At 32.4% G+C, this 27,810-nt stretch overlaps 2 protein-coding genes across 2 annotated transcripts in view; one reads left to right on the top strand and one right to left on the bottom strand.

Moving 5' to 3' along the window:
- The window catches only part of LOC123557498 (glycine receptor subunit alpha-2-like), a 127,359-nt gene that overhangs the window by 78,652 nt on the left and 20,897 nt on the right, over positions 1–27,810 (top strand). The window lies entirely within an intron of this gene.
- Positions 20,833–27,492, bottom strand: LOC123523028 (uncharacterized). The gene is made up of 2 exons (XM_053543818.1): positions 27,419–27,492; positions 20,833–27,096 (listed from the first exon to the last, which is right to left on the bottom strand). Exon 2 carries the CDS (start codon positions 26,913–26,915, stop codon positions 23,256–23,258), a length of 3,660 nt encoding a protein of 1,219 aa, XP_053399793.1. The 5' UTR covers positions 26,916–27,096; positions 27,419–27,492; the 3' UTR covers positions 20,833–23,255.

Below are 27,810 nucleotides of genomic sequence, written 5' to 3'. Positions count from 1 at the left end.
CTATAGCTACAGACAATTATGCGTACAATTTCCCTTGCATAAAATGGTTACAGAACTTACGGTTTGCATTTTTAACACAGAAATGTAGGTCATGTGTTCACATTATTCATCAATTTGTCAAGAATGTTTGTGGTTTGTCACTTCTTAAATATTTTAACTGCACATTTTGCAAATGGCCCGACTGTCTCATTCTGGTTTGGTTTGGTTTAATTTGTTGGATCTTAAGTGAAACCAGTACAGGTCATATCATGAAATTAAAGCTCTTTATGATATATCCCACCTTTGTAGAACAACTGACTATCCGCAAGACAAAATAGCATGGCTTCGTCGCACGGCGAACCTCTGTATTTCAGAACAACACGAAACAATACAATATATCACAATTAATCATTAGAAACCACCAGAAGTTTAACACTATTTATTTAGCAGGTGATGAAGCACTGATCAGTGGACAGAAATTTACGGTAAATCATTTAATGTCAATCAGCACCATTCCGCTTCGGTTTAATGATATATGTATGAGTAATAATTTCAAAATCAACCTGATATATTATCATTTTAATAATGATTTTTTTAAACAATTAATCTTAATAAAACCAGTAAATTATATTCATGGAAATAGTGCTTATCAGTCTGTATATACTAAACACTGTATAGTGAACACATTAAGAAGAACTTTCAGAGCTGGTTTTAGACACAAGTTTATGACACACTTAAGTTTCATAGAAACATGTATTACTTCCATACTACCAAGTTTCACAGGTAGCTTATGGTAATTTTGTATATGTCAGCTGTTTACATTTGCCCAGTCTCTTTAAAACGAATCTCTAATTTGTTGTTTGACAATTACTTTCTCTCTTACACAATGTATAGTTTACAATTTCCAAAATAGAAATTTTACTTGAAGAAATGTAACAGAAACAAAATTGCACGAACTTTAAACATGTGAAGTACTTTTACTTGTATGATAAACATTTGTTCTATAAATACATCAAGTAAAAGTACTTTATATATTTATTTGAATCTGTGAACGAGAAACTTACTTGTGCAGTTCTTACCATTTGGCATACACTTGTGCGGTTATTGCCAAAACAGAGAATGCATTCAAGCGAATTCAGCATCATTATATTAATCAAATCTTCGGAGATAAATTGATTTGTAAAAATGTCAAAATGAAACAACAGAATGATGCTTCATCACCAGGAATAGGTCGTCGTTACCGCAATATGGACTAAAGAGCTTCAGTAAGGCGATCTGTTTTGACAAAGATCTGGTCCGTCATATACTAAATGTTCCTCGTTGTAGTTTCATGTTTTCGTTTAGCTTAGGCATTTCATTCAAAAATAAAAGATAGAAGAAGCCAATATGGTTACTAAATATTTAATTGCATGAATTTGTCCGCTCTTTATAAAATGATTATATAGAAATTCAAGCTTTGGAAGGTCAGCTCTACAAATTGGACAGATGATGGATTGCAAAAGGTCGGTCATAAACATTTTGTCGTGTCACAAGGATACATAAGATGACGTAAGCAGGCTTTTTTGTGACTTACTTTATTTGCATAAAAAAGATATTTTCATAGAAAAATAATATTATTAAAAAGATTTAATCACGATTTATTAAAACAGTACTTTGAATATTCAACTAAATAAATTCTCGTCATTAATTTATTTATTTACTTTCTGTACGAATATGACCACTAGCCCTGTATTCAGATCTTAACTGACCATACAAATACTTTATTAATGCAGAACACTCACATAAAATAACAAAATGGCTCGCTAATAACAAGAGTAATGCGATTAACCACAATTATTTATTGTAACAGAATAGACAAGTTTCCTTGTTTTAAGTATTCAGCACTTGATTTATGTAACAACATATCTCTTGGCAAAAGCTGTAAAATGTCAAACAATGACCTATATATTAGCAGACATACGTAATGACTCTTAACAAGTTAGTTCTCTGTAAACGCTTATTACGAAAGTAATGAACGTTGTTCAATCACTGCAATGCATGTCATAAAGCTATATGTTATTGGCGGTCTGTTAAAGTCATAACTTCAAAAACGTTTGTATGTTGTACTACCAACCTAACTAACTTTATTATACCTTCTGAGGCATGTACAGTCGAAACTCGGTATCTCGAATTTCAAGGGACCGTGCTTTTTATTTCGAGATAACCGAAATTCGAGTTATGAGGAGGAACGTATATGGACGAAATGAGTATACGTTACGAAAAGATTTGATAAAAAATAGAAACTGTTTCCTTGATGCCGTCTATACGCTGTCGGCACTTTACGCGTACACGATTCCGTACAGTTTGTATTTATCAAAGTTTTGTATGTGAATTATTAGATAATGAATTGTCACAATTTGCCTTCCTCTAACAAAAAAGTGGTAATGCGATGTGTGTAACGTGATGTGTGTTTGAAATATTTTAATAATTCGATTCCCACTTTATTTGTAATGAATTGTTATGAATACCAAAACATCGTAGTTAATTAATACAAAAGCAACATTTCCATTTGGATCAGTGTTTTCAAAATTATGATGTTGTCCGAAATTACAATAGGAAAATGTTTTTGCTCTACAAAGCATTATTAAAAAATTTAAAAAGATCCTATTCCAACCCTCCAAGGTCGATGAAACAGCAGAAAGCATTTGTATTTAATGCAGTTAGCTAGTTGCCATTTGTTTGGATGGTAATGAGAGTTATTTATGAGTATATGCAACAAAAATGCATGTACAGTCTTCATACTATTCTGCGTTGTTAACGGCATGCTTGAATATGTATAGTGAACTTTGGCATTTAGGTTTTATAGCTATGAATATGAAAGTATCAAGCATATCTATCGCTCAAATTCATTCTATATTATTTATTGATATAAGAAAGAGACAGGTAAACAGTTTGGTGGTACAAACATATAAAACAATTTGGGAATAATCTACATGGAATAAACATATTTTATAGTAATTTATTTGATTAACGTAAAGCCTGCTATCTGGTTTGTTAAATACATAATGGTAATACAAATTCTAGTGTGAAGCATTCTACATTTGTACTTATCTTAATATCAGGTAGATCGCTGAAAGAAACATTCCACCTATTTAACGAGAAGATAATGGACCAATTAAGGGTATAATCATTTCAGGGAATCACGTAAGATACTATGAACTACTGGCATTACACCTGTTCCACTCTATAAATATTTATGAATTTTATATTTTCTGTAGACACGGGCAGCTCGATTGCTTATATAATTACAAAAGGATCTCGCACATCATTATTCGCGCACTGACTTTTTCCGGTGTCCTTTTTGAGTACATATAAACGAATGACGTCTTAGAATATATTTTTGGAAGTTGTAAACACTTTTGTGCCTCTCACCCCAAAAATGTAAAAAATCAAGTATTTCATGATAAGTTTTTCTAAAAATGATACAAATCATTAGATTTTGAGTCATTTCCACTATTCTCAAAATAGCTTGAACTAAATCCAGTTATAAATGAGTTATTTGCCACCTACAGTTGCGTCTCCTGATATCCGCATCTTAGGACGCTTGAATCACATGACCGAGAGTAGTTTGCATACGTGCAAACTATTGTAACGGAACGTAAACAATTATAAGGTACCTTATATTTAAAACATTATGAGAGTTTAATTAAGAAATCAGAAGTGACTGTTAATAAATATATTGTTGCAGTGTGGTCAGATTGAGGGAAAAAGACACTTTCTTCTGTCCTTGCCATGGAGTGTCATGCACTACAATGCTAGAGTAACTGGACATTTAAATGAATGGCACTATATATTTTTCTAGTTAATAGCCATTCAATTATATTTTTTAAAGCACAGTTTAATGAAGTGTTATTTTCATGTTTAAACAGTTTGCGAGTTCACAACATACTTTCATTACATCTGTAAAGCAGTTAATTGATGGAATATTCATCAATTAAACTCTTCACTACCAATTTTATCGTTCGGGCCAGAGAAAGCTCGTCTATTAGACGTTTCATAAAATGCGCGACTTATGATGACGTAACTGTGATACCGCCATTTTGACCAAAAAGGTATTGAATAAAATCAGTCAAATACAATAGTAGCACTGCAAAACTAAATTCATTAAAGAAAATTCAAGTTATAAGTTTTTCGTTTGACTATTTTCTTTAACAAAATATAATGGTTAAGTGTAAATTCTGCAGTTATGAATGCTGTTAACAAATATGAAAAATGAATAATATGTATAATTTTACAGAAAAGACATTGAAGGTCTCAGCACTGTGTTTTAGTCCCGATATTCCTATAAAGAATATATTGTCTGCAATTTACACAATTTGTGTCTGTTATTTGCATGCCGTCATTATATATTACAGCGTATCACGACATGTTTCGTTATTGATACCAGAAATTTTTGAACTTCTAGCAACATGCTTAAGATAAACTTAAATGAAAATTGTGTTTGTCGGAAAGAAATTTGATATACAGTAAGGAATGTTTTGCCTGCAGAATGTAATGGAATGGAAAATCTAAAACAATATTTAATTTAACACAAAAAAATCATGCGTTTTTAAGCAGACAGTTATTGTAGCCCAAAGGTATCCTTATGCAATATGTCTACATAATTATGTAATACAGCCAAGATTTTGTAAATGTTTGCATATGTTTGCGGCCAGTGAGATAAGTGAAACTGTCTAATTCGGGAAATTATAGACCAGAATAGCACATATATTACGTTTTTGCTTTTGCTTTAAGGTGGAAAATGTAAATTATAAAAATTGTGAATAAGACAAGCCGATGGTATACAACTGAAAAACATACATTATCAACTCATCAAGGCACCAAACGTAACTATCCTTTAATTATCTGGATATTTTTATTTTGTTAAGCACAGATGTACAACAGACAATAGACATGATGGACTTTGGCGCAGAAATTTGAAAACAAAAACAAGTACTAATCGAAATTGTTGTCTGATAGAAACCTCTATAAGCATAATATACTTCGTCTCATGCTATTGTGTTTGGCGTCAGTATAACAAGACTTAAGCTAAAGGCATGAACAATATTATTGATAGCGTATTTCAGACATCCCCTGTGTCTAGCTTTTCAAAAAGCAACAATTAAATAGAGCTGTAACTTAAATACATATGACTGTCATTGCATTGATAGCTAGCAAATTATCCTGTTGTGGATTTTAAACTGAGATATATATATCATACATTCTTTTATATTAGAGATTTACACTCATACACGTGTTCTGATTACTAGACATTTATCAATATTTGACACTTTCTGATTAATTTAGATATTATATTAGTGACCGATCTGGAGAAGAAATAACTATATTGACAATCTGTCAGAAACATTCTGCAGTTGTCCTACAGGCATAGGCGAGATATTTTACTGACATTGCCAGGCAATGTATGACGTCGTTTCGTGCAAAATGCGCTGTGATTACAGACTGAATGCTCAGTACATCAACATAAAGCTATCTTTTTAGGGATCAGTGCAAGATTTGACCAAATTATGAAATACAGAAAGAAACACATCTCATTAATCACATTAACTGTTAATATACTGTTACTTGACCAATTATGAAGAATGTATCCAATGCAAACAGGATTCAACTTGTATTTTATAGCTATACTGTTACTTGACCAATTATGAAGAATGTATCCAATGCAAACAGGATTCAACTTGTATTTTATAGCTATACTGTTACTTGACCAGTTATGAAGAATGTATCCAATGCAAACAGGATTCAACTTGTATTTTATAGCTATACTGTTACTTGACCAATTATGAAGAATGTAACCAATGCAAACAGGATTCTATTTGTATTTTATAGCTATACTGTTGCCTGACCAATTATGAAGAACGTATCCAATGCAAGCAGGATTCAAATCGTATTTTATAGCTAAACTGTCGCTTGACCAATTATAAAGACTGTAACCAATGCAAACAGGATTCAATTTGTATTTTATAGCTATACTGTCGCTGACCAATTATGAAGACTGTAACCAATGCAAACAGGATTCTATTTGTATTTTATAGCTATACTGTTGCTTGACCAATTATGAAGACTGTAACCAATGCAAACAGGATTCTATTTGTATTTTATAGCTATACTGTTGCTTGACCAATTATGAAGACTGCAACCAATGTAAACAGGATTGTATTTGTATTTCATAGCTATACTGTCGCTTGACCAGTTATGAAGAATGTAACCAATGCAAACAGGATTGTATTTGTATTTCATAGCTATACTGTCGCTTGACCAGTTACGAAAAATGTAACATATACAAACAGGATTCTATTTGTATTTTATAGCTATGCAGACAAGCTTGCAAATGCATTTGGAGCAGGATATGTCAGTATCAATACGACAATCTGTTCAAATATGAGCTGTGCCATGAGAAAATCAACATAGTGGGTTTGCGACCAGCATGGATCCAGACCAGCCTGCGCATCCGCGCAGTCTGGTCAGGATCCATGCTGTTTGCTATCAATGCCTATTGCAATTAAAGAAACTGTTAGCGAACAGCATGGATCCTGACCAGACTGCGCGGATGCGCGGGCTGGTCTGGATCCATGCTGGTCGCAAACCCACTATGTTGGTTTTCTCATGGCACGGCTCATATTATGTATTAAATATTAAAGCTATATATATTTGGGATCAGTCAATTCACCAGAGGTAAAGACAGCTTAGTACTGAGTCATATATTGTACAGTGTCAGCTTTCAATACATCTACAAACGCATAAAACATTATTTAAAAAACCTCACTTTTAATACTCGACGTCCGACTAGAATGCTACTCTTTTACGTCCAAGCGATGATTAACGTAATACTTGAATGCATAACAGTAACTTATACCTTCACAAACTATGTGCCGTCATTTGTCTATAAAATATGTTTTCAATAAAAAAAAAGAAATCATTCACTTAAAAAAGTTAGCTTGTATGTTTCTATTTTTAATGGAAAATGCAGAAAGTCAATAACTCTGTGTGTAGAAAATAAAAATTGATACTTCCGAGGAGCATCTGTGACTTAAATTGAAAAGCCATGCTTGGTTGTTGCGAATAGCCTTTTTTTATTCTGTGAACTAAACTTGATGAATGGATATTTGTGAAAATTGATGAAAAATATATTCACTTAATTTCGTTGATTCAATTGATGCAATTTGAGATTGTTCATTGTTTCATAATATTCATTTCAGTCAAAATAAAAATGCTCGGAAGTGAAAAATTTTGATCCACTGACATTACGTTTTAGCTTTAGGATTTCTTTAATACCAACATTTTTAATAAAACACATTCTTATGATAACAAGTCGAAAACTAACCGCATAATATATGTATTCTGATGAATTATTAAATGAAAAGTACCTGCACATTTAATGATTTTCATTAAACGATGTATGTATGGACGTCAAGCTGATATATAATCTGGCGCCAAACAGGTGCCGAGAGTAAGTGGTGTCACATTTGATGTAAAGTTTTATATAAAACACGTTTCAGAATCGAAATAATATATCACTCACTGGGCGTTAGCGTATTCCTTATTAATTTCGCGTGATGTTTCTCCCCTTATTTAAGTTCAATTAAAACACGGTTGGCCGATGACGTCACGTTGACCTAACATACTTGGTGCCGTTCATGCGCCAGGAAAAATTGTGCTTTCCTATTTCATCTTCTTGTTTATATAAAAAGACATTTAAGAATCGAAATGAAATAAAGCAGAACATGTTTAATATCTTAACACTCCGAATTGGTTCTACGCCGCCTTTATTAATTCACATGAGCTGCGAAACAATCTCACAGGCGTATGGTTGTGGAACCGCTATGCATTATTTCTTAATCAAAACACCTTCCTTCGCAAAGGGCCACATTAAAAAAGTTCTAGCTGAATGAGCTCGCAAAGAGATCTTGATACCGGATAGATTTCGTGTCTGCTATAACATTTTGTTGTGAATGATTATTGTGAGTTACTGAATTCCGCGACCTTCATTAAAAATCTTATATGAAAATTTGGAATTTTATCATATTTCAAAGATATAAATAATTTATTTCTGATACAGACTGCCCATGTATTCAAAAGTATAAAAATCTTACTAAAATAAAATTAGTGTTTAAATGACTTTCAAATTACATGATATGTTCATAGTGTATAGTTTGAAAGTGTAGGTTTGAATATTTGATTAAATTTATGTTTGCCATTCACAAATAACAATCAAAATAAGGTTTCACTGCGTATATTTAATTAGAATTGTGTAACCATATTGACGTATGTATAAGTTGTTCCTAATTGCTTTAGCCCATTCTAGATGATCATAAGTAGGAGGTAATATTGATGAAATTCCACCTAGTTCAATAGCAGCTGTAAATCATCATCCTCCTACACATTATAATGTCAAAGGATAGATACCTCCGTACATTTATCAACATTATATGCAACAGGTTTCATTGACATATTTTACAGTTCTGATGTTTAATACGAAGATTGTATACCTACATGAACCTCTTTATTTGTTTGCACTTATGTCATTTGGCTTCCATCATTCAGCATTGAAATCCTTCTCAATTTAAAAATGAAAAAAAGTGTTCATTTTAGTTTTAAAAGGTTCATATTAGTTTATGTATCTTTAGTTTCCCAAGAAATCTGGCAGGTCATAATAATATAAACATTATCTCTATTTTTCAATATGGCGTGTTTCTCTCATGTAGAAAACAACATAGTATTGTCTGAATTGTTCAGAAAACAAATTATCGCACTTCACTTGTGTTGATAAGAAAGTGAGAATTCCAGAACCACCGGCTTGCAATATACACATATACAAAGGTTCGGTCGATGCGTATAATATGTGTTAGATCGTCCGAACTACTGACACAGATATATAGCAGCATGTTTAAAAGTAAGACCAATTTACTAATTGGAAACACATAACAAATGAAAATTGGTTACTTTTGTATATGGCTTTAATATAGACAACGTCTGTATAAATAACAATTGTCTATCATTTTTGAAGTACATGACATAATCCAGAGTGTTTTAAAGTACAGTATTACAATTAAATAATTACATTTTCTATAAAAATATTACTTGCTATAATGAAGAATATTTGAATCGACAAGCTCTACAGGGAGACTGGTGTGCGTTCTATAATTTAGGATGTTTTTCATTCGTTGGTGAATAAAGCATATTTTGTTTTATGCCACTGCATTTGTTATCATTTAATTGTTTACATTCAAAGGTTTCTCTCATAGATTTCATTTCTCTTTAGAAAAAAAAACGGACACAATTAAAGAGCCAATAACCATTGTTCACTTACCTAGTAAGATATTTAGGTGTTTACTTTAAATGTAGAAAATCCCCATCAAATGTATTGAATTTTACTAAAGTAATAAATTAATTGTGTTTGTAGAGCTACATTCATTATCAAATGTTGTACAGTCAACAGTTGATTGTTAAAAAGACTTCCAGTCTTTTAGTGGCTTAGATATATTTATACTGTGTTAATATATACATGTATATAATGTGTACTATTTTAAACCAAATGAATAGTAATGTTAATATACACAAACTTATTGATGTTCATATTTACATAAACTAACTGTAGTGACTGTTCATGTTTAAAAAAAAATGGTTTTGTCTATTATACCTGAGTGTAAGAATACTTTTAGTAATGTGTTAGATACATGAGCTGTTTTGCATTGGACAATATCCGACAGTCTGTTGAAAAGAAAAAAAGAAAACATCATATTGTGTCTAAAGTACATGTTCCACGTGGTGCAGTTTATGATATCAGTAATCTATAAACCATTTCACTTAGCGAATTCACATCATACACATCGGATGGTAAAGTGGGGCAATCTAAAATCAATTCCGGTATTACCGAAAATTCTTCTCCCCCGAGAAATCAAATTATTACAGTGTTTGGCACAATATAGATTAAAAAATACCAATTTTGATATGTAAAACACATGTAACCTTAGAATTTTATTTCTTATCTATTTCTTGTGGCTCAATTTATGTGGCATGTTTAAGCGTCATGGTTATAAAATCACTATAGTTAATCAGAAAAACATTTTAAAAAATCATCAAACGTGTGTTGCTGCCAACAAGAAAGACATGCATAATGTGCATTTTTCATCTAAACTTTAGGTTTTCAATTTCCTGGTCTGCATCGTTAAATGTATCCTTCACCTCAAATTTCCAGCCCAACTTATTGTCGCCGTTCTATTATTATGTAAATTACATCCCTTAACATGTCGACCTATATATAATACTTGCGGTTTTGAGCTTATTTAATATTGTTTTGATAAAATTAATAGCGGTAAAAGGTACCCCTGCTTCAACCGAGTTTGATATCAAACACGAAACGAAGCATTTTCGTGGTCGCCAGTTAACCTAAAATTCTCATGACTACATTTGCATACGAGTGTTATGGTGTAATAACAACTCAAATATTAATTGAAAAAAAAAAAGAACGAATAACTTGAAATCAGAACTTAAGAAAGGCTAAATTGTTCGCAATTATAACGTCTTCAACCTTAACTAAAGTCCTTGTGCAAAAAGCATTTTTAAAAATTGGCGAGAAAAGGCCTTTACTACGTTTTCATACGATCTTATTTAACAATTTTGCTGATGCTCCTAAAATGAAATTACCTTTTTCAGTTTAGACGTACTTTTCTAAAATATTTGGATCACTGCATTTCCTATTTACCGATGTATGAGAAACGATCGGCTTATAGAACAAGTAATTAATACGAGCATGTTAATTTGTTTAACACGTTTCCAAATACATTGCAACATATGGCCGTGTAACAATCTGTATCATATCCCCAATTTTATGAAACTCTGATAGTTTTTTAGTGTAAGCCATAACGACTACGTCATCAATTTTATTTTTGGTTTGAAAGAAAGGATGCATTATGATTTCGCTTACCAGAGTATAAAGAAGAACGATCACAGGGCGTATTAAAGTTTGGCTTATTCCAGCATGAACAAGAACAATCATAGTGCGTAAGAAAGTTTAATTTTATCCCAGCATGACAAAGAACAATCATAGTGCGTAAGAAAGTTTAATTTTATCCCAGCATGACACAGAACGATCATAGGGTGTATTCAGGATATCCCGCTTCCCGCTTTGAGATTCAGATAGTTTGTGATAATGTTCCAGACAAGCTTGAAGGCTAATTGCAATCGCAGTCTATATTATCAAGAAGAATTGGTTCAATACTTCTTTCTTATAATCCATACCAGTTCTACATTGAAGAAAGAGCAATAAGTTAACCTACCTACAGATCAAATTTTTTATAGGTGAATTCATTTTTTCTTTCCTGAATGGTATAGATTATTAAGCAGAAATAAAGAGTTGTATGTTCTTGCCTTCACTCGTATTAGTCTGATGAACAGCCGGTAAAATGACAAAAAGGAAACATGTATATATTTTGCCGTATTCAAGTCTGTCTTTGTCATCATTTCTTGTAACTGAAAGGTTGAAAATAATGTTTTGGTAATATTCAAAAAGGTTTTACTTATTTGTTTTGTAATTATTCACCTCAACGCGACACAATTCTAAATATGTATAGCCTCTCTTAGATAAAAGACTCTCTTTACAAAGCAATTTAGAACTTACTATGTTAAGTAGTACAAGTTATGTCTTATAGAGTAGGCAGATTATTACCTTACCGTGGAGTTTCGATTCTTCACTGTATGCTTCAAAGCAATCCGTTACAAATGACATCACATATCCGAGGAGAACATTAAAAAGAAAAAACTCGTATGTAAAACGTTTTAGATAAATTCATAGATAATCTAGTGAAAGGAGGACAAAAACATATTTCAGAACATCTTTCACTGTTGTAATCAGTCCCTCGCAACCTTGCGTATTTGGTCCATCGACTATAGAAAATATATGTGTTTTATCACTTACAACTTCTTCATGCATTCCTAACAGGTTATATTTCACCTACAACTTTGTAACATACACACACTATTGCCCTTTGATCTAGGATTTTTGCGGTGTTTCGTTTTTTACAGCTCGCCAATAATTCGAGAAAATCTCTGCAAGCATTACGAAGGACACAATAACTTGACATAATGGGATGATATATGATTTCACCGGAACTATTTTCCCAATTATTCGCAAGTATGATTTCTGACCGATGTCTAAAGACGAGAAATTTCTGTTGTTTGAAATGGTTTCAACAGGTGTTCGAAAATTCATTTGCTCAGGAAAAAGGGCGTTTGTTTCTAAATCATGAAATACAATTTTTTTTCCTGTATGGAAATCTGACAGCTAAACTAATTTTCTTGAGTAATTTAACTTAAAAGAAGGTTTCACCTCAATTTGTTCTGATGCGTGATGCACGTGTTGTTTATATTTTCTGATGTGCTACGATGAACATTTGTTTAATTAATGGACAAAAATACATACAGGTACATATCTAACTTGTAGAGGCGAAGAAGTGCGACATACATATTAAAAGTCTTTATATACTATATGATATCCTGCAAACATTTTCCAATGACTACATTGCTGAAACCGACGCGTATATATTAGATAGCAAAAGCTATCTTACTGTAACCTGTTTGAAAATGTTGAAAAAGCGCAACGCATTACGTTGGTTCCGGTCATAGAAAGGTTATGAATGTCGAAAGACAACACAGATTTAGTAAGATAAAATATATATACCTTTTAAAATGTTTTGAAAATGTATGCAGACGCTGTATATAGAAATGTTTAGAAATTCACTGACTAATTTAAAGAGATGTCTTTCACGATGACAAAATGGCCAAATGTTTGCCAGCAGAAATTTCTTGACTTAGAATATGTTTTAAAATATAAGTTAAAACAAGTAATAGTATATGCATGTGTACAAGGAGTAAAGACTGTGCAGAAAACATCATAAAGTACCAAAAGTATTTTTGAAAATGTGTATTTCATTAAAGTTGCTTTATACTAAGAATTAAATTTTTATCAATGAGATAAATTGTTTAATCTTTGCCCCCCCCCCCCCCCCCCACACACACACACAAACGACAGCTCTTGCCTATAGGCTGCCTGTGCGGTATCACTTTACGTTACAATTAATGAGAGGTAATATTTGAGAAAATAAATGGACATCAATATTGTAATTTTTTTTTCATACTCGTTTTTACCTTCCGTTAAGTTAAAAAGGAATCTGAAATGTCAATATTTTTGATATCTGAATTTCATATAGAGTGCGTGACGTCATGGTGTCTTGGTGTTAATTGATTATTTACGTCAATATTCTCAATTTTATTCAGTTTATTGAACAAATTCATAATATGTATATAATATTATATGTTTAAATAAGTAGGTATAAACGATTTTTAGCTTTTAATTGAGATATAAATTCGTACTTTAGTGGAATAATATCACGCTCATAAAGTCGCGCAATACTTCTGCTGCAGAACTCTTGGTACAATGCTGATAACCTGTTTATACCTTTAATATTAGCTATTTGTCACAGCCAAGACAAGTACTCTTTTCATGTATCACTGATGTAGAAGTTTCTATAATATTATTTACTGACAAATCGATAACGAAGTAACACATCACTCAGTATTTAATTAGTCATACAACATTTCATATATATGAATAACTAATATATAATAAAAACTGATAAGTAAAAGTGTGGCTTCATTGATATGTAACAAAGGGCCTATATACTACATAGTTTATCATTTATATTTCTACAACATTTAAAACCATATGTATATTCAGAACGTACATGATATCGATCGAAAAGTCTGTATCGAAAAATCTGTTTATTTGCATTGTATGAAATTTTATGGAATATCAAGATCAAACACAATATCTATTAGTATAATGGACACAGATATCTTCGACGAAGTTAAATTCTGCCTACTAACTGCATTATTTTCTTTACGGTGGAGTAATATGTCTTTGTTTTGTACTTGACTGATACTCAGATACTAAACCTTTCAAAATATCTATTAAGATTAAATAGTGATAAAATAACAATTATGTTTGGTTTTAGTTCTATTATGTAATTATTTTACCAGATGTGCAAACGAATAAACGTGCTGAGTTAACAATTACAAATAATAACCGTTTCTTGGTAAACGTCCCGTGAGACGTTCTGTTGTAGCGAGAAAATTATAACGAACAGGTGATAAACACAGCATATATTTTCTACAAAGTATCAATGAATTCTATTCTTGGCTACTGATACCTTTTTATGATATACATAAAATTTATAAACAAGAATTAGTCAACAGACAAGTTTTGTGTGTCTTGAGCGGTGCCCTACAGTGTTGTTATATCTTACTTGTCTGTTTATCTATGTAGGTTTGTTTTGTGTGTGTGTTTGTCTTTTGTACGTGAGTGTATGCGCTGCTGTGGTTTACGTAGTAGGGTATATGATTAAAGGCCTAGATTTTGGCAGTGGGCCAAGGGATTTCTGTCTTCACCAGCACAGTTGGGGGCTAATGACCATCACAGTATGGTTCCATTGAACAAGGGACACTGTTTATTGGAGAGTCAGTCTATCTTACAAGTGCATCAATTAATGAGAAGGGGAAATAATGTAATTTATCTTAAATTAATGAATAATTGATAACTTTTGAAGTCATACTTTTTTTTGGCATTTCTGTGTAAAGAAAAATATTTGTTGATCAAACACAATAATAAAATAATCAGAAACTTATTTTCACAATAATGAAATAATGAGAAACTTACTTCAAGAAATATGCAAGTTTTTATTTTTTCAAATTATGTCTGGAGAATTGTGATATTTCAGAAAAATGTGACTTTCACTCATCTAAAGATTGCAGAATACTGTCAATAACATTTGTCTAAAATTGAAACAGAATGTGCATTTCAAAGTTACAAAGCAAAGCATGAAAAAAGTCACTTTAAATGAAAATTGAATATAGATGGAACACAATAATTTTATATTCAAATAATGTTGATTACATGAATACAGGAAAATCAATTTCCAGTTCGAAAAATATTGTTTGTCAGCACAAAGAATTCATTATGTTTTCACTATACTTGTGATTTATTATCATAATTATTTTCAATATCATTACTGTATATTTTATCATCCTATATGTTATATAATAACAATAATAATAATAATAATGATTATGATTATTTTTATCATTATTTTTATCATTATTATAACATTAAAGTAATAATTATTATTACCTGTATAATATCAAAATAATAATTATTATTATTGCCATTCCACATTCACTAACAAAAATTATTTTCTTTCAACTCCACAGCACACAACTTCATGGTCTAGTTGGGGTCCCTGATGTGCTAATTGCCCTCTAATCAGTTACTGTTACATAATCGCTGATAAGCAGCAGATAAGATGGGAGTTGTATATTGGATTTTTTTTCGGGGGGAGGGGGCGGGGGGGGGCACTTATATAGTAGTGAATCTAGGCCTTTAAGGAACGTAGCATTCCCACAATCGATAGCCAGAAATAGATGGTATCGACATTTTTATAATAATAAAATATGTAAAAAGTTCCTTTGGAAGCAAAGAATGCAACCAAAAAGAATAATAGCAGTCTCGGTTTGATTCAGTCTGACCAAAGGACCAGAAAATATAACAACACTGAATCCAAGTACGGGGAGACTTTTTACAGTCGCCACACGGCACTTAAAGTTTGCAGTTGTGATAGTCAATAAAATCTGTAAAAAGATTCTTTGGAAGCAGAGAATGCAACCAAGAAGAAACATAAACAGAGTGTTTCACATGGTGGTTGTATTTGCCATTTGAATGAAATAAGCTCTCAAGAACAGTATGATCTAGTGTCACTCTCTTGCGAACAATTAAGTGTAATAATATTCCATAGTTATCAGAGCAAGTACTTTTTACTATAAAGCTAAACAAATCATCCTTTGAGAAGGAAATGATATCTCATTTACGTAAATTAACCATCCCTTTTTATATCGCTAGAAACATAGACATTACCGTAGTATGACCTGTCATATTTGATTAGATTATGTGCTTCCACTTTAAAACAGTATTAAATAGTTCAGCATGTCTGTAACGAGAACTGTTTATATTTAGCAGAATGCCCTCATTTAGAGAAGTATTTATATTTATTGTCAAGGTTGAAATTGTTACGTGAGCAATAACGCATATCTTCTTGGAAATGAAGCCACCTCGGATAAAAATCAAAAACGCACTTGTTTATCTAGATTATTTAAAGAGATATGGAGACAGCTTTCTTTTATGTAGCCAAAATAACAAACGTCGGCATTTTGATCAACTAGATATCTACACGAGGGGACCATTATCGGTAAATTTAATATTTACCTTGGGATGTTTTATTTACATATTTTGGCGTGAATAAAGCATGGTTCACTTGGTGGAGTTCATTTGCCATTTTCAATTCAAATTTACTTTGGATTTAATATTCAATTTTTCAGCTATTTAATTCAGAACGTTTTAACCATATTATTTTCCTTCTCTTCAAAATCTGCCTAACGTGTGCGCACTTCTGAAGTGTCTGCAGAGACTTAGACAATGTTAATTGATGAGAGCCGTTTAATCAGGAATAACACGAACTGCTAAACAGGACTGAAATTCCTTTTCAATATTTTTGATCAAATATCAAAACACAGAATAGTATTAACAATTTGAAACATACTTATCAGTGTTTGATAAATGGAAATGCATTCCTAACATATCGAGCTGTCAGATATAATTCAATTTAGTTTTATGGAATTGTGCTTTATCCACTTGCTACAAACAGTTATTTATTCGTTAACTACAAATACATGTAATTACCATTTTCCTTGACTTGTTTAAAGATGAAACTGTAAATTGTAAATTTATATGTTTAAGATATAAAAAATACAAAAAAGGTATTTGTTGGTTCTTTGACTGTCATACAACATCATACAAAAGTCATTGCGTTGGGGAAATGTAAATCAATTCTTTAAGATTGTTTATTGAAACTTGTTTAGATGTGGCTGTAAGTGGGATAGTTTGGGTCAGATTATGACAAAATCAGTGCAATTTTGCAGAGAAAGTGTAGAAAAACTAAAATTATTTCAATTTCACTGTTTAGGGTGTATAAATGCATATTTACAGCCTAAATACTGCTAAATTTTACGTGTCAGCGGTGATATTGGTCATATTTTGCAGTAAAAGTGTGTGACCTTAGTGCAGTTTAGAGTGAAAAATCATAAGATATGGTGAAAAAGCTCCATCAACGAAAAGTGGCCATAAATTATGTCGCAACAGCTATTTTGCAGGAAATTTGGCGCTCTAGCATACGTAACAAAATAAAAGCCTTAAAACCTTGAAAATTGATTTTTATCTGAAAACTGAAACTTGTATTTTTTCATGCATTTAGGTTACTGGTACAATTTAAGTGAAAATAACGCTTTTATAGTATAGATTGTTTTCCTTAAAGGACTGATTACAAAAAAAAAAACAACAAAAAAAAACAGGAAGTGACTACTCAGTGAAGTAGTCCAAAATGTAGTTCCATGCTGTTGATGAAGTCTAGTATTATGAGTCATATGAGGAGGTGACAGTTATATATTTCCCTTTGCTTTATTTCTTATTGTATTGAGAAAAGATCTAGACCATTTTCATTGTGAATTTCCAGGATTTAGTTTTATTCATTGAGAAAATGTCTACATACGCGTAATTGCTAAGCGGCTATTTATATGGGAGCATTTTCAGAGGGTGATGTTTTTCAAAAGAGATTTATAATTTAGTTTTCTTACGTGTAACATAACATGTCAATATTTTATTATTTTTGATAAGAAGACATGTAATACTAAATTACCAAGTATGATTTTCATATCATTGCAATGCAAAGTACTGAAAATGAGGTCTCAAGATTTCATAGCTTATATGAAATACAGAAGGAGCTGAATTGTTATAGTGTTACACTGATTATTTATCAACAACTTTTATAGAAATATTCATGCATTTGTTATGAACTGTAAATTATATGACTCAGTATGACGTCACTTCGATGAAAGGATAAATGAGGGACAAATAAGTCTAAGATCAAGGCAATATATTAATAACCTTAAAGAGTTAATATTTAATCGATCGATCTTGAGAACAAAAATCATCCTATCACATACATATTTGCCAACAAGTCCATACAAACACAAACTACTAATTGTATCTCATAAGAGTATGACCTAAACATCCTTCATAACTTTTCCCAATGGCATAAAATGTTGTATTACGAAACACACACCATGTTGCTACTGTTTATTGAACAAAAGAAATATATTTGGTTCCGATTAAAGTATTAGTCAGTACTTTCTGTAAATGAATGTATTTGCGTTGCGCATATCTTTAAACACTTGAAAATGCAATTAATTTAGATCGGGAAATAAACAAAATCTCAACAGAGGTTTTAGTTCGACTTGTCCAATAAATACAATTAAATTTATACGAGAATAATCCAATAAACACGTTTCATTAGAGACGAAACCAATTGTGTTTGAATAGTGTTATTTGTATACATATGTTAAGAAAAGTAGTTGCTGAATTACTTTTGGTATGAGGACTGGGTTTTAGTATCGAAATTGATTTCATGTTTCTTTTGATTTATTTATATGTTATTTCAGCTGATAACTTCAAATGAAGCATTAAAACTTGTCATAGGACATCAAGTGGTAAAATCAGCGCCGGAAAATCTGGTTGTGAAAAACTCGATGACAATAAAACTTCCTGTATTTGAGTTTTTCAACAGATGATGCGCACTTTCGAATAAATTGTGTATGGGGCAAATAACTATTTACAAGTTAACCATTCGTTACCGCTGTTGTTTATTTCTATCTTGCCAAAATAAAACATGTCTCAATTTTTATATTAACATTTTTAATATGATCTGCTCACGCAGGTATCGTGTTTGAATAATTAAATTTAACCATGTTAAACCTCTATAACAATTATAATCATGTAATTAATCTAAATTTGATGAGATTTAAAGATAATATCAATCTTAGTGCTTCTTGTTTGACAATAGATAAGTGGATATTGAGTAAGAGTATATTCGTCAGGAATTGGATATTTTATATATATCCAATAATTGTTTCAAATATTTTTTCTTGACATTATAGAACTTTAGACATGGTAACGCTGCCTAAATATGCTTCAAATGCTAATCAAAAATAGATACTAGATATTAAAACTTGATTAGCCAGACACTGCATTCTAGCTTAATGTAAGTATATTTTAAACAGTTTAACAAAGATTGCTAAAACTATTTCTTAGAGCTTTTTAATTCTGAAAAAAAATCTATGTTTATTGATATGAGTAGTCGGCATAGTAAGTGATTGTACTTTTACGATAATACAGTACTTGCTCGTGACGATGCAGATAGTAAATGAATAAATCATAAGTGTTTTCCATACACAGTATTTACCTATAATTTCATTTAGACACGAACTTCGCAGTTATCCAAAGTTATGGATTCAAATAAACTTGATACTATGTTGAGGTTTTAATCGGTAGGCAGGGTTTCCGTGCAAAAAAAGCTATGACGCAAATGTTAATAATATGAACAGTGTTTCTCAATTACTGCGTGTTTGCTCTACAAGCACGCTTAATTTGCCACATAGATCCTCTTTCAACTAAACAAACACACGCTCCTATGAGCATTGCACGTGCGATTAAAACTGATCGAGAGAAAGGCAAAAAATCAATATATATTTAGCTTAGACGACTGTCTTCTGTACAAATAGCAATTTGGCCAAGCAAAACAAGGCAAAACAGTGTTCCGTTTCATATGTATAATGTTCATTATCAATGTACATCTCCAGATGCTTTTTACAAAATTTACAAAGTTTACTTGTATATTAGTATATTAGTCCAGAGTAACGTCGTTCTAGTTTTTCAAAATAAATGGAATAGGTTAAAACTTACTGTTTTGTTCATAAGATGTATACATAATCATAGTAACATAACCCTGTCGTAATTAAACAATTGTTTTACAAACTGAATCAAAAACGTATGTGCCTGATTTGGAGACGAAATGATTATTGGCCATGTGTCAATAACGTTCTGAAGTTGATGGCTTTCGTCAGACAGAGTCGAGTTTATTGCCATGGCAAGACAATTTATGACGTTGTCTCACAGGAAACGTGTTATAATAAGAGTACGGGTTATCAGTAATTGACGTCTATTTGATCAGAATAAAACCATAGCTTTTAAACAATTTGCTGATGCCAAACAAGTTCAAATTTTTGTCAAAACTAATTTTCGGTTTCAAAGATGTTTACTAAACAGTTCTCTCAGATGAAGTTCCAACTTATACATTTTAAACAGCAATGTAGTACATTAACTGTGAAATCGTTAGTTTTCGTGAGGATTACTGTTTCGTAGATTTTGTTGCGTCATTCCCATTTATATTGAAATCCGCGACTCAGGTCCCCACAAAATAGCCGTAATCATGAAATTTCACACCCACGAATTGTATAAAAGACACATTTTATCCGGTATATGCAATAAAAATAAAGTAAAATGAAGTGTATTAAGTGTATTACATATAGGCCGTGAGCCAAGACCCCAAATTTAAGAAATTGGTACCAATCAGACTGGCAAAAAGTTTTGGTGTTTTTTGGATAGATATATGTCTGTAGCCTTTGAAAAAGTTGGGGGGGGCCTCTCATCGGCACAGCTTAGTGACCGAATTTAGTGTGTTTCTATGACAACCATAACTTTGCTGAAATCTTGAAAAAAAAGTCTTAATTTATATATATTAGAATATGTTTGTATAGACTTGCAGATATATGCAATGGCTGTTGTCAAATCATACTAGAATAAGAACAAAGACCGTCAAGGATGTAAAATAACAAATTTAATTCAATTTGTTACAATATTGTAATTTACGTGACTTATGTATGTAACGTTACTTTTAGAAATGATATACAACATTTGAATATATCTTTTCATGACAATTTTCTTTTTAATTTGCACATAAACTTTCAACTGATATAAATACATTTAATCAAAGAACATAGAACACATCAAAAAGTAAAATAACAGCTTTCCTACTTGTTTAGAAGTGTAATTTACGTGTCATTTATTTAATAAAAAGAACTTAGATAATTGCCTTAATCAGCGTTTTCACTGTTGTTCTTTGTAATAGTAACAAGAAAGATGTAAATATTTCCCTTATACATTTTTATCATTTGCTTACTACAAAAATATGTTTAATTTTTAGTTCATAGTTATACTTCCATCAATGTAACTTACGTTATTTACGTTAAATTTGCTCATTTTCTAAATACAGACTCAAAACTTCAGAACATTTTCTTTTTTCATATAATTGTCATTCCAAAGCATCTATAATAGTCATATCTTCAAAACAAAATGATAACAATGAAAAATGGTATTTTAATATGTATAATCAACAAATAGACAAAAATAAAAACAACTGACAATGTGTGCTTTTCCCAAAACACAACTTTGTTGTTACTTAAAAATTCGTTACCAAATTGTATAACATTTGATTAGTTGTTTGGTAAATTTTGTATGTCGGATATATAATCCATATAATCAAAATGTAAAAGATACTTATAAAGATTCACTATGTACATATTTCATTTAAATATTTCATCATTAGATACTGAATTTAAATATAATAACATCATTATCATATGTTCCAACATAACGTTGACATACAAAAACCAAATGTGTATACAGAGTTCCACCACAATTTAACATATTGTAGCAACAGTCATTTGTTAACAAAGCTGTTCAATTGTATATGTCAAAGTACAGATTCATACTTTAGATGTATATTGTACTAATTTGAATCAAACACAATATACCGTATATATACACTGTGACATGTTTATTTTCTATTTATATGGATGCTGTATTATACTTGTTCATTACTTGGACATATTCTAATTTTAAATTTAATAGTCATTTATCAAACAGAAAATGAGAGATAATGAATTATACCTTACACAAATGCGATGATGAAACTTCAAATTGAACAATAACAGTAACAAAACTGGACTTGTTTAAATACTTAATACTTTGAGAACAAGGGCCTGTTTATTAGTAGCACCCATTCAAAGTAATGCTATATTGCTATTATTTACACAAGGCATAAGATGTCCTATATGTATGTATATGCATTTATATCTATTTCCTTTCATACATTTCCTGATACTACATTTGAGTTACTTGATGGACAATGATGTTAAATAACATCATCAGCTGCATTATCTTCTTCCTCAGAACTTTCTCCGCTAATGGATTCAATTTCTTCCTCATACATGTTAGTACAATTCTGGTTTTTGCAAGCCGGTGAGCATTTCAGGGAATTTCTAAGACACTGACATGTTGGTAAGCTACATTCTCTGGCACACCTGCATGACATGAATTCCATAACAACCTGAGGAGCAGGTAGTCCCTTCATCCATTCCACTACTAGGTTTCCATCTTCTATGAACCAACCGTGATTTTCAGGACTTGGAATTTCTGGGAAATTTATTAGACTCCTTCGCCAAATACATGTCTGATAATTTGCTCGTAATGTTTGCAAATACAGTGTGTCTTCACATGGTGGAAGTTGTACAGATTCAACATCACCCTTCTTAGCCCGAAACATCTGGTAGCGCAAATCATTGACTTTACTTTCATTAGTGTTGGCTGCGTACATTCTACAAGTGAAGTCTTGAACAGATAGGAAAAGGTCATGAGGTACTATCCAATCTTGGCCTAACTTGATCATAGTTGACTGGAATACACCTGGTTTCATAACAAGGCGCAGCGCAGACACTTTTCCACGACCACTGAAAGCACTGACTGAATCGCATCCAGTAAAGGCATGAAGAGCTAACAAGGCTTTGCATACACTATCACCAAGGGAGTCTCCAACTTTATTGACATCAATGTATCTCAGTCTGTTCTTTGTTCCACATCTGATGTTTATCTGGCCTATTTCCTTGTAAAATGCCAAACATAATATAAAAACATCAGTATCTTCCGATACAATAACAACTGAGTTATAGTGCTGACTTGCATGTTTTGCATGAAGCAGCATCCGAGTGTCTGCTTCTTCGTGCGAACATGCCAGCTCTTCCACCTCACAAAATGAATCACTGGCTAGTTTAAAGCATTTGTTTTCTGACGTCACATACATCTCCCTTTCACCAAGTTTTGTTAGGAAGGATGCATCTTTCCAGTTGTGAAGGAGGAATTTGATCAATATCGTTTTACTGTCTGCAGAGCCTAAGAGGCATCTCTACTGCTGAACCCTTTGCCCTCTGCTGATATGGCAAAAGCGTAATCCATTGTCTGAACCTCTGTTTCTCCTTTCTGCATTTTTTATTGATATGTTTCTGTAGGTATCAAACACCACGTCAATTCTAGAGCAATTCTTGCCACATCGTAATACTGTGTCAAATATATTCTCTGACAGATCTTCAAATGTTCGGTTCTCACCACTGATTTTGTTAACAATCATCATAGCATCAACAACGCAAGCTGACGATTGTGGGACAGTATCTCCTGAATCAGCCCTTTTATCAAGCTTTCGTGCAAGTGAAGATTTGTTTGTTTTCTTCAGGGTACCATCACAATTTGCTAGAGCCCAGGGTAATGGTCCCAGTGGGTGGCGAAGAACTTCCTTCATGTCCAAGTGTCTGCTAGATGCTACCAGAACCATATGTCCAAATAACTTATTATCAGCCTTAAGAATATACTCGTTGCCAGAGATTTTAGTCTTTTTCGTTTTTTGAATGCTGCTGAATGTTTTAAGCTGTTGTCTTGGTAATCGGTCATAAAACATCTCTGATGGTTGTTCTGTCAAAAGTCTGTTTTCCTTGAAAGCTTGATATGCATTCTCTCCCTTTTCTTTAGCACCCAAAAGATCATTGCATATGTCCATAGATGCTGTCATACCTGTTGACAGAGATACAAGTTCACTGTTTCCAACAAAAGGGTTTAACCATTTATTTTCTAGGAGATCTAGTATTGCCTGTACAGCACTTTCGTCTTTCTTTACTCGCTCTGGCTCAAGATCTACATGAGATAAGCCTGTCACCTTGATGTCTGTCATCTCTCTAATGTTTCGGAGGCATATGCTTCTGTATTCTGCTGTAAGGTAATACCGGCTTATAGCTCCCGGATTCAGACTGAAACCTTTAGTCCCACCTGCTGTCTGTGTGTCTCTATTGACAGTTTCTTCTATTGTTTGGTCGACAGGAATTCTACCAAAAGTGTTCCATTCGCCTCGCTGTACAGAAAACCCACCATGTAGGAAATGGTCATAGGTGTCAGGATGGGAAATATGAAGTCTTGTCATATCTGTATAATACACTGACAGGTATCGTGCATAATTCTGTCTATCATAGGCAAAACACCAGGGGATAATTTCTCGAATCATTGCAAGATGAAGCTGCCAATCTCCTTCCCTTGATGCTCTTATAAGTCCAAGAACTACTTCTACTATGTCAAGATAGCTCATCCAAAATGCTGCAAGCTGACCGCAATCCTTCCGTAAAACATTCTTGTACATTATAAACAGTTCGTGTATGTGCTTGAATGGGAGGCTGCTGACAAATTCATGTAGCTGTTCATGGCAAGTATTTGCATGTAGTCTATCAATATTCAGAAATGTGTCATCCATGTGCAGCATTTCTTCTGGGTGATTCGCTTCTATCCATGAAAGAAAGCCTTTCCATACTAATCGCATCATTGCTTCGTAGACAAGTTTGTGAGTTCTTACTGCCCTATTATATTTTCTGCCTTCCAGTACACCATCAATAGAACCTTCTGCTACTACAAGTGATTCAACAGCAAGGTCTCTTAATCCAGCATCCTTGAAACGTTTCCCAATTATCCCCATGAAATTACAAATGGTGTGGAAAACTCCCAGTCGTATTATTACTGACTTGAATGTTTCCACATTCTTCCATATAATCTCGGCTGCCTTGGCATACAAAGCTTGGTCAAACACGCAAACAATTTCTTTCACATCTAACATTGCAATGATCTTCAGACATTGCTGCAGGATCTCGTTTACTGTTGACATATCTGTTGCTGGAGCATTAATTGTAGGCAAATAACCAACCTTGTCTTGCTTGATGTCAACTGTGTCCCTGACTTGTATATTAAAGCCTGTCCATGAGCTGACCTTCTGGTTTATTGGATCTTTCTGTCTCAACATACACCAAATCAAGTTTTTTGTATGAGCCGCTTCAACTGCATCAACTAGTTCAATGTTATTGTTATCATCCATTTGATAAGATGTAGGTTGAGGGCCAACCCTCTTGGTACTTGCTATATATGGTTCAACTGGTGTTGATAAGACATGACTTATACTTCTGCGTTTTGTTGTGTTTAACACTGTTCTAGTTGTCTTACCCATGGTTACTGTTGGAACCTGCGGCTGAACAATTATACCATTGACTCTGTGTGAGGTACCCTCACCACTTAATGTTTCCTCCAATCTATCAATATTGTCAAATGCTACTGTAGTTGGGATACATGGCAATATATTGGCTGGTAAAGCTATATTGCTCTCGTCAGTTTCAGCTAGTTTTTGCAAACAGAGAGCTGTGTCCAGTTCCTCTAGGACACTGTATGATATTCCATGGCCTAGTCTGTTTAGAATTTTGATCAACTCGACATTTCCAGTCAACGCTTTAACAGTCCAGGGTAACAATATATGTTTCGGAGGTTTCTGTCTGCCACCAGATGTAGTAAACACACAGTCCTGAGCAAAAGACTTAGCTAGACTTTTTACTCTTTTGGATGTCTGGTCTGTATCAATATTACCTGATATCATCACTTCGAAGAAGCCAGTCAAAGACTCTGGAATCGATAGATTTTCTAAGGTCAAATTTTCGGGATTCGGTGGCCATTCCTGTTCTGTATCATGACTCTTGATATCGCTGCGAATTTTCAAAGCTGTCTGTTTTAAGTTGACTCTTGGATATTCCGTTTTCAAATTTTCTAATTCAGACATGATCCTCACATTTTCTTGTACCAACATAGATCTTGACATATTACTAGGTAAAATATAAAGCCTACCATTACTACCTTTCACAATTTCAATACTAGAACCAAATTCTCCCTCTATCATTCTACGTACATGCTTTTTCGTTTGTGGCTTTACTTCTTTAATACCAAATGATATCATACTACTTACTAAAGTATCAGTAAGACTTTTCATTGCAACTACACGAGGATTCTTAAATACATCATTTCTTATATAGTCAAACAATAAAGAATATGAGTCTGTTTCTTTTACTGAATAGACATCAGTTTCCTCTACCTCTGTACCTGTTTGACCGGACTTAGCAGATTTAGTACTACATGTGTATGCCTTGTAACATGACCTATGATAGCGTGCTTCAGTTGCTACAAGTTCCTGTGAAGTTATTCTTAATATCTTTGAGTCCATCTTTGTCACTGCTGCATTTCTCACTGTTATATCTGACCTTAAGTCTACAGACTTACACAATATTTCTCTTGTATTTGTACCTTTTATATATTTGCTTGTCTTGTCACAGAATATACAAGTTTCGTTTACTGACAATGTTCCCGAATGGACTGAGTTCTCTCCACTTCTAAGTTTATATGAAACACGATCATTAGTGTAAGTGTTTGAAGATGTCGATGCATGATCTTGTATGCGTTTCAGTTCTTTCTTATGAGTAAATAACTTTCTACATTCAATATGATAATAAATATTTGGAATACTTCGTGAATTCCTGTACTGTAATATTTTATCATGATTACGAATCTCAGCTGCTGTCAGTAATATTTTCCAAGAATTTTCATCCTTTGGTTTCAACATGTCACTGCATGGTCCATTTGTGTCACATATAACACAATTTTCTGATGAAGTCATTTTTTTACGCTTAGATGGTGTTTCTGAATCAGAGTCTGTATCCATAGCTTTGTAATGTAAATTCTTTCTTAAATCTTAAAAGAAATAACATATACTTAAAGTTAAATACTAAAATCATTAACACTTTCTTAGTCTATGTCTCTCATTTAAACTAGTAGCCATGACTTTCAAAAAATTCTTTCCTTTTCTTCCATTTGTTCATACCATGAAGGGATGCTTGCCAGCACTGCAGAAAAAAAATGCACTCCTAAATACACGAAAACAAACAGTCTAGATTCAGTTTTCGCTGATGTTCATGTTTTAAAATCTTAGTAAAAGATATTATCTGACAGTTTACATCTTATGAACAAATATTTACTATACATGCTTAGTGCCAATTAATTTTCTATTTCAATTAAAGAGACATCAAGAACAAAATTATAACCCCTTATAATAATATATTAATTTATGATAATTCATTTATTTAGTAAAAATAAGCTCTTATGATAATATATTAACTTGGTATAAATATATGTTTGTATGTCAGTTAAATATTTTTTTCTGTTTACCTTTATAATCCATCTGCATATTTTTTTGATACGGCAACCAATCTTGATATCTTCTCGCACAGTGGTCTACTACTCTGAAAAAAGTAATTGTTTACACCACTTCTAATATCAATGGCAATCGGCTGATACTAAGCAAAAAAAAAAACATGTGTGTATAATATTATATCTGTAAGTATACTAAGCAGTAGTAAAATTAGATTCTACTAAAGGTACTTCAACAAATTAACGATATTTACATGTCGCAATAAATAATTATTTCATTCTGATAAAAATGTTATATACTTTATATTAGTAAACTTACTTATGTTAAAATGGTTTAGCGATTTCTGCACACCATCACGTCTCTATATATTGGTCCATTTGTTCTAGATGAATAGATCTGAAGAAACAAA

The sequence above is a fragment of the Mercenaria mercenaria genome, chromosome 5, assembly GCF_021730395.1.
Source record: "Mercenaria mercenaria strain notata chromosome 5, MADL_Memer_1, whole genome shotgun sequence".
NCBI lineage: Eukaryota > Metazoa > Mollusca > Bivalvia > Venerida > Veneridae > Mercenaria > Mercenaria mercenaria.
This window is presented reverse-complemented; position numbering and strand designations above follow the sequence as displayed.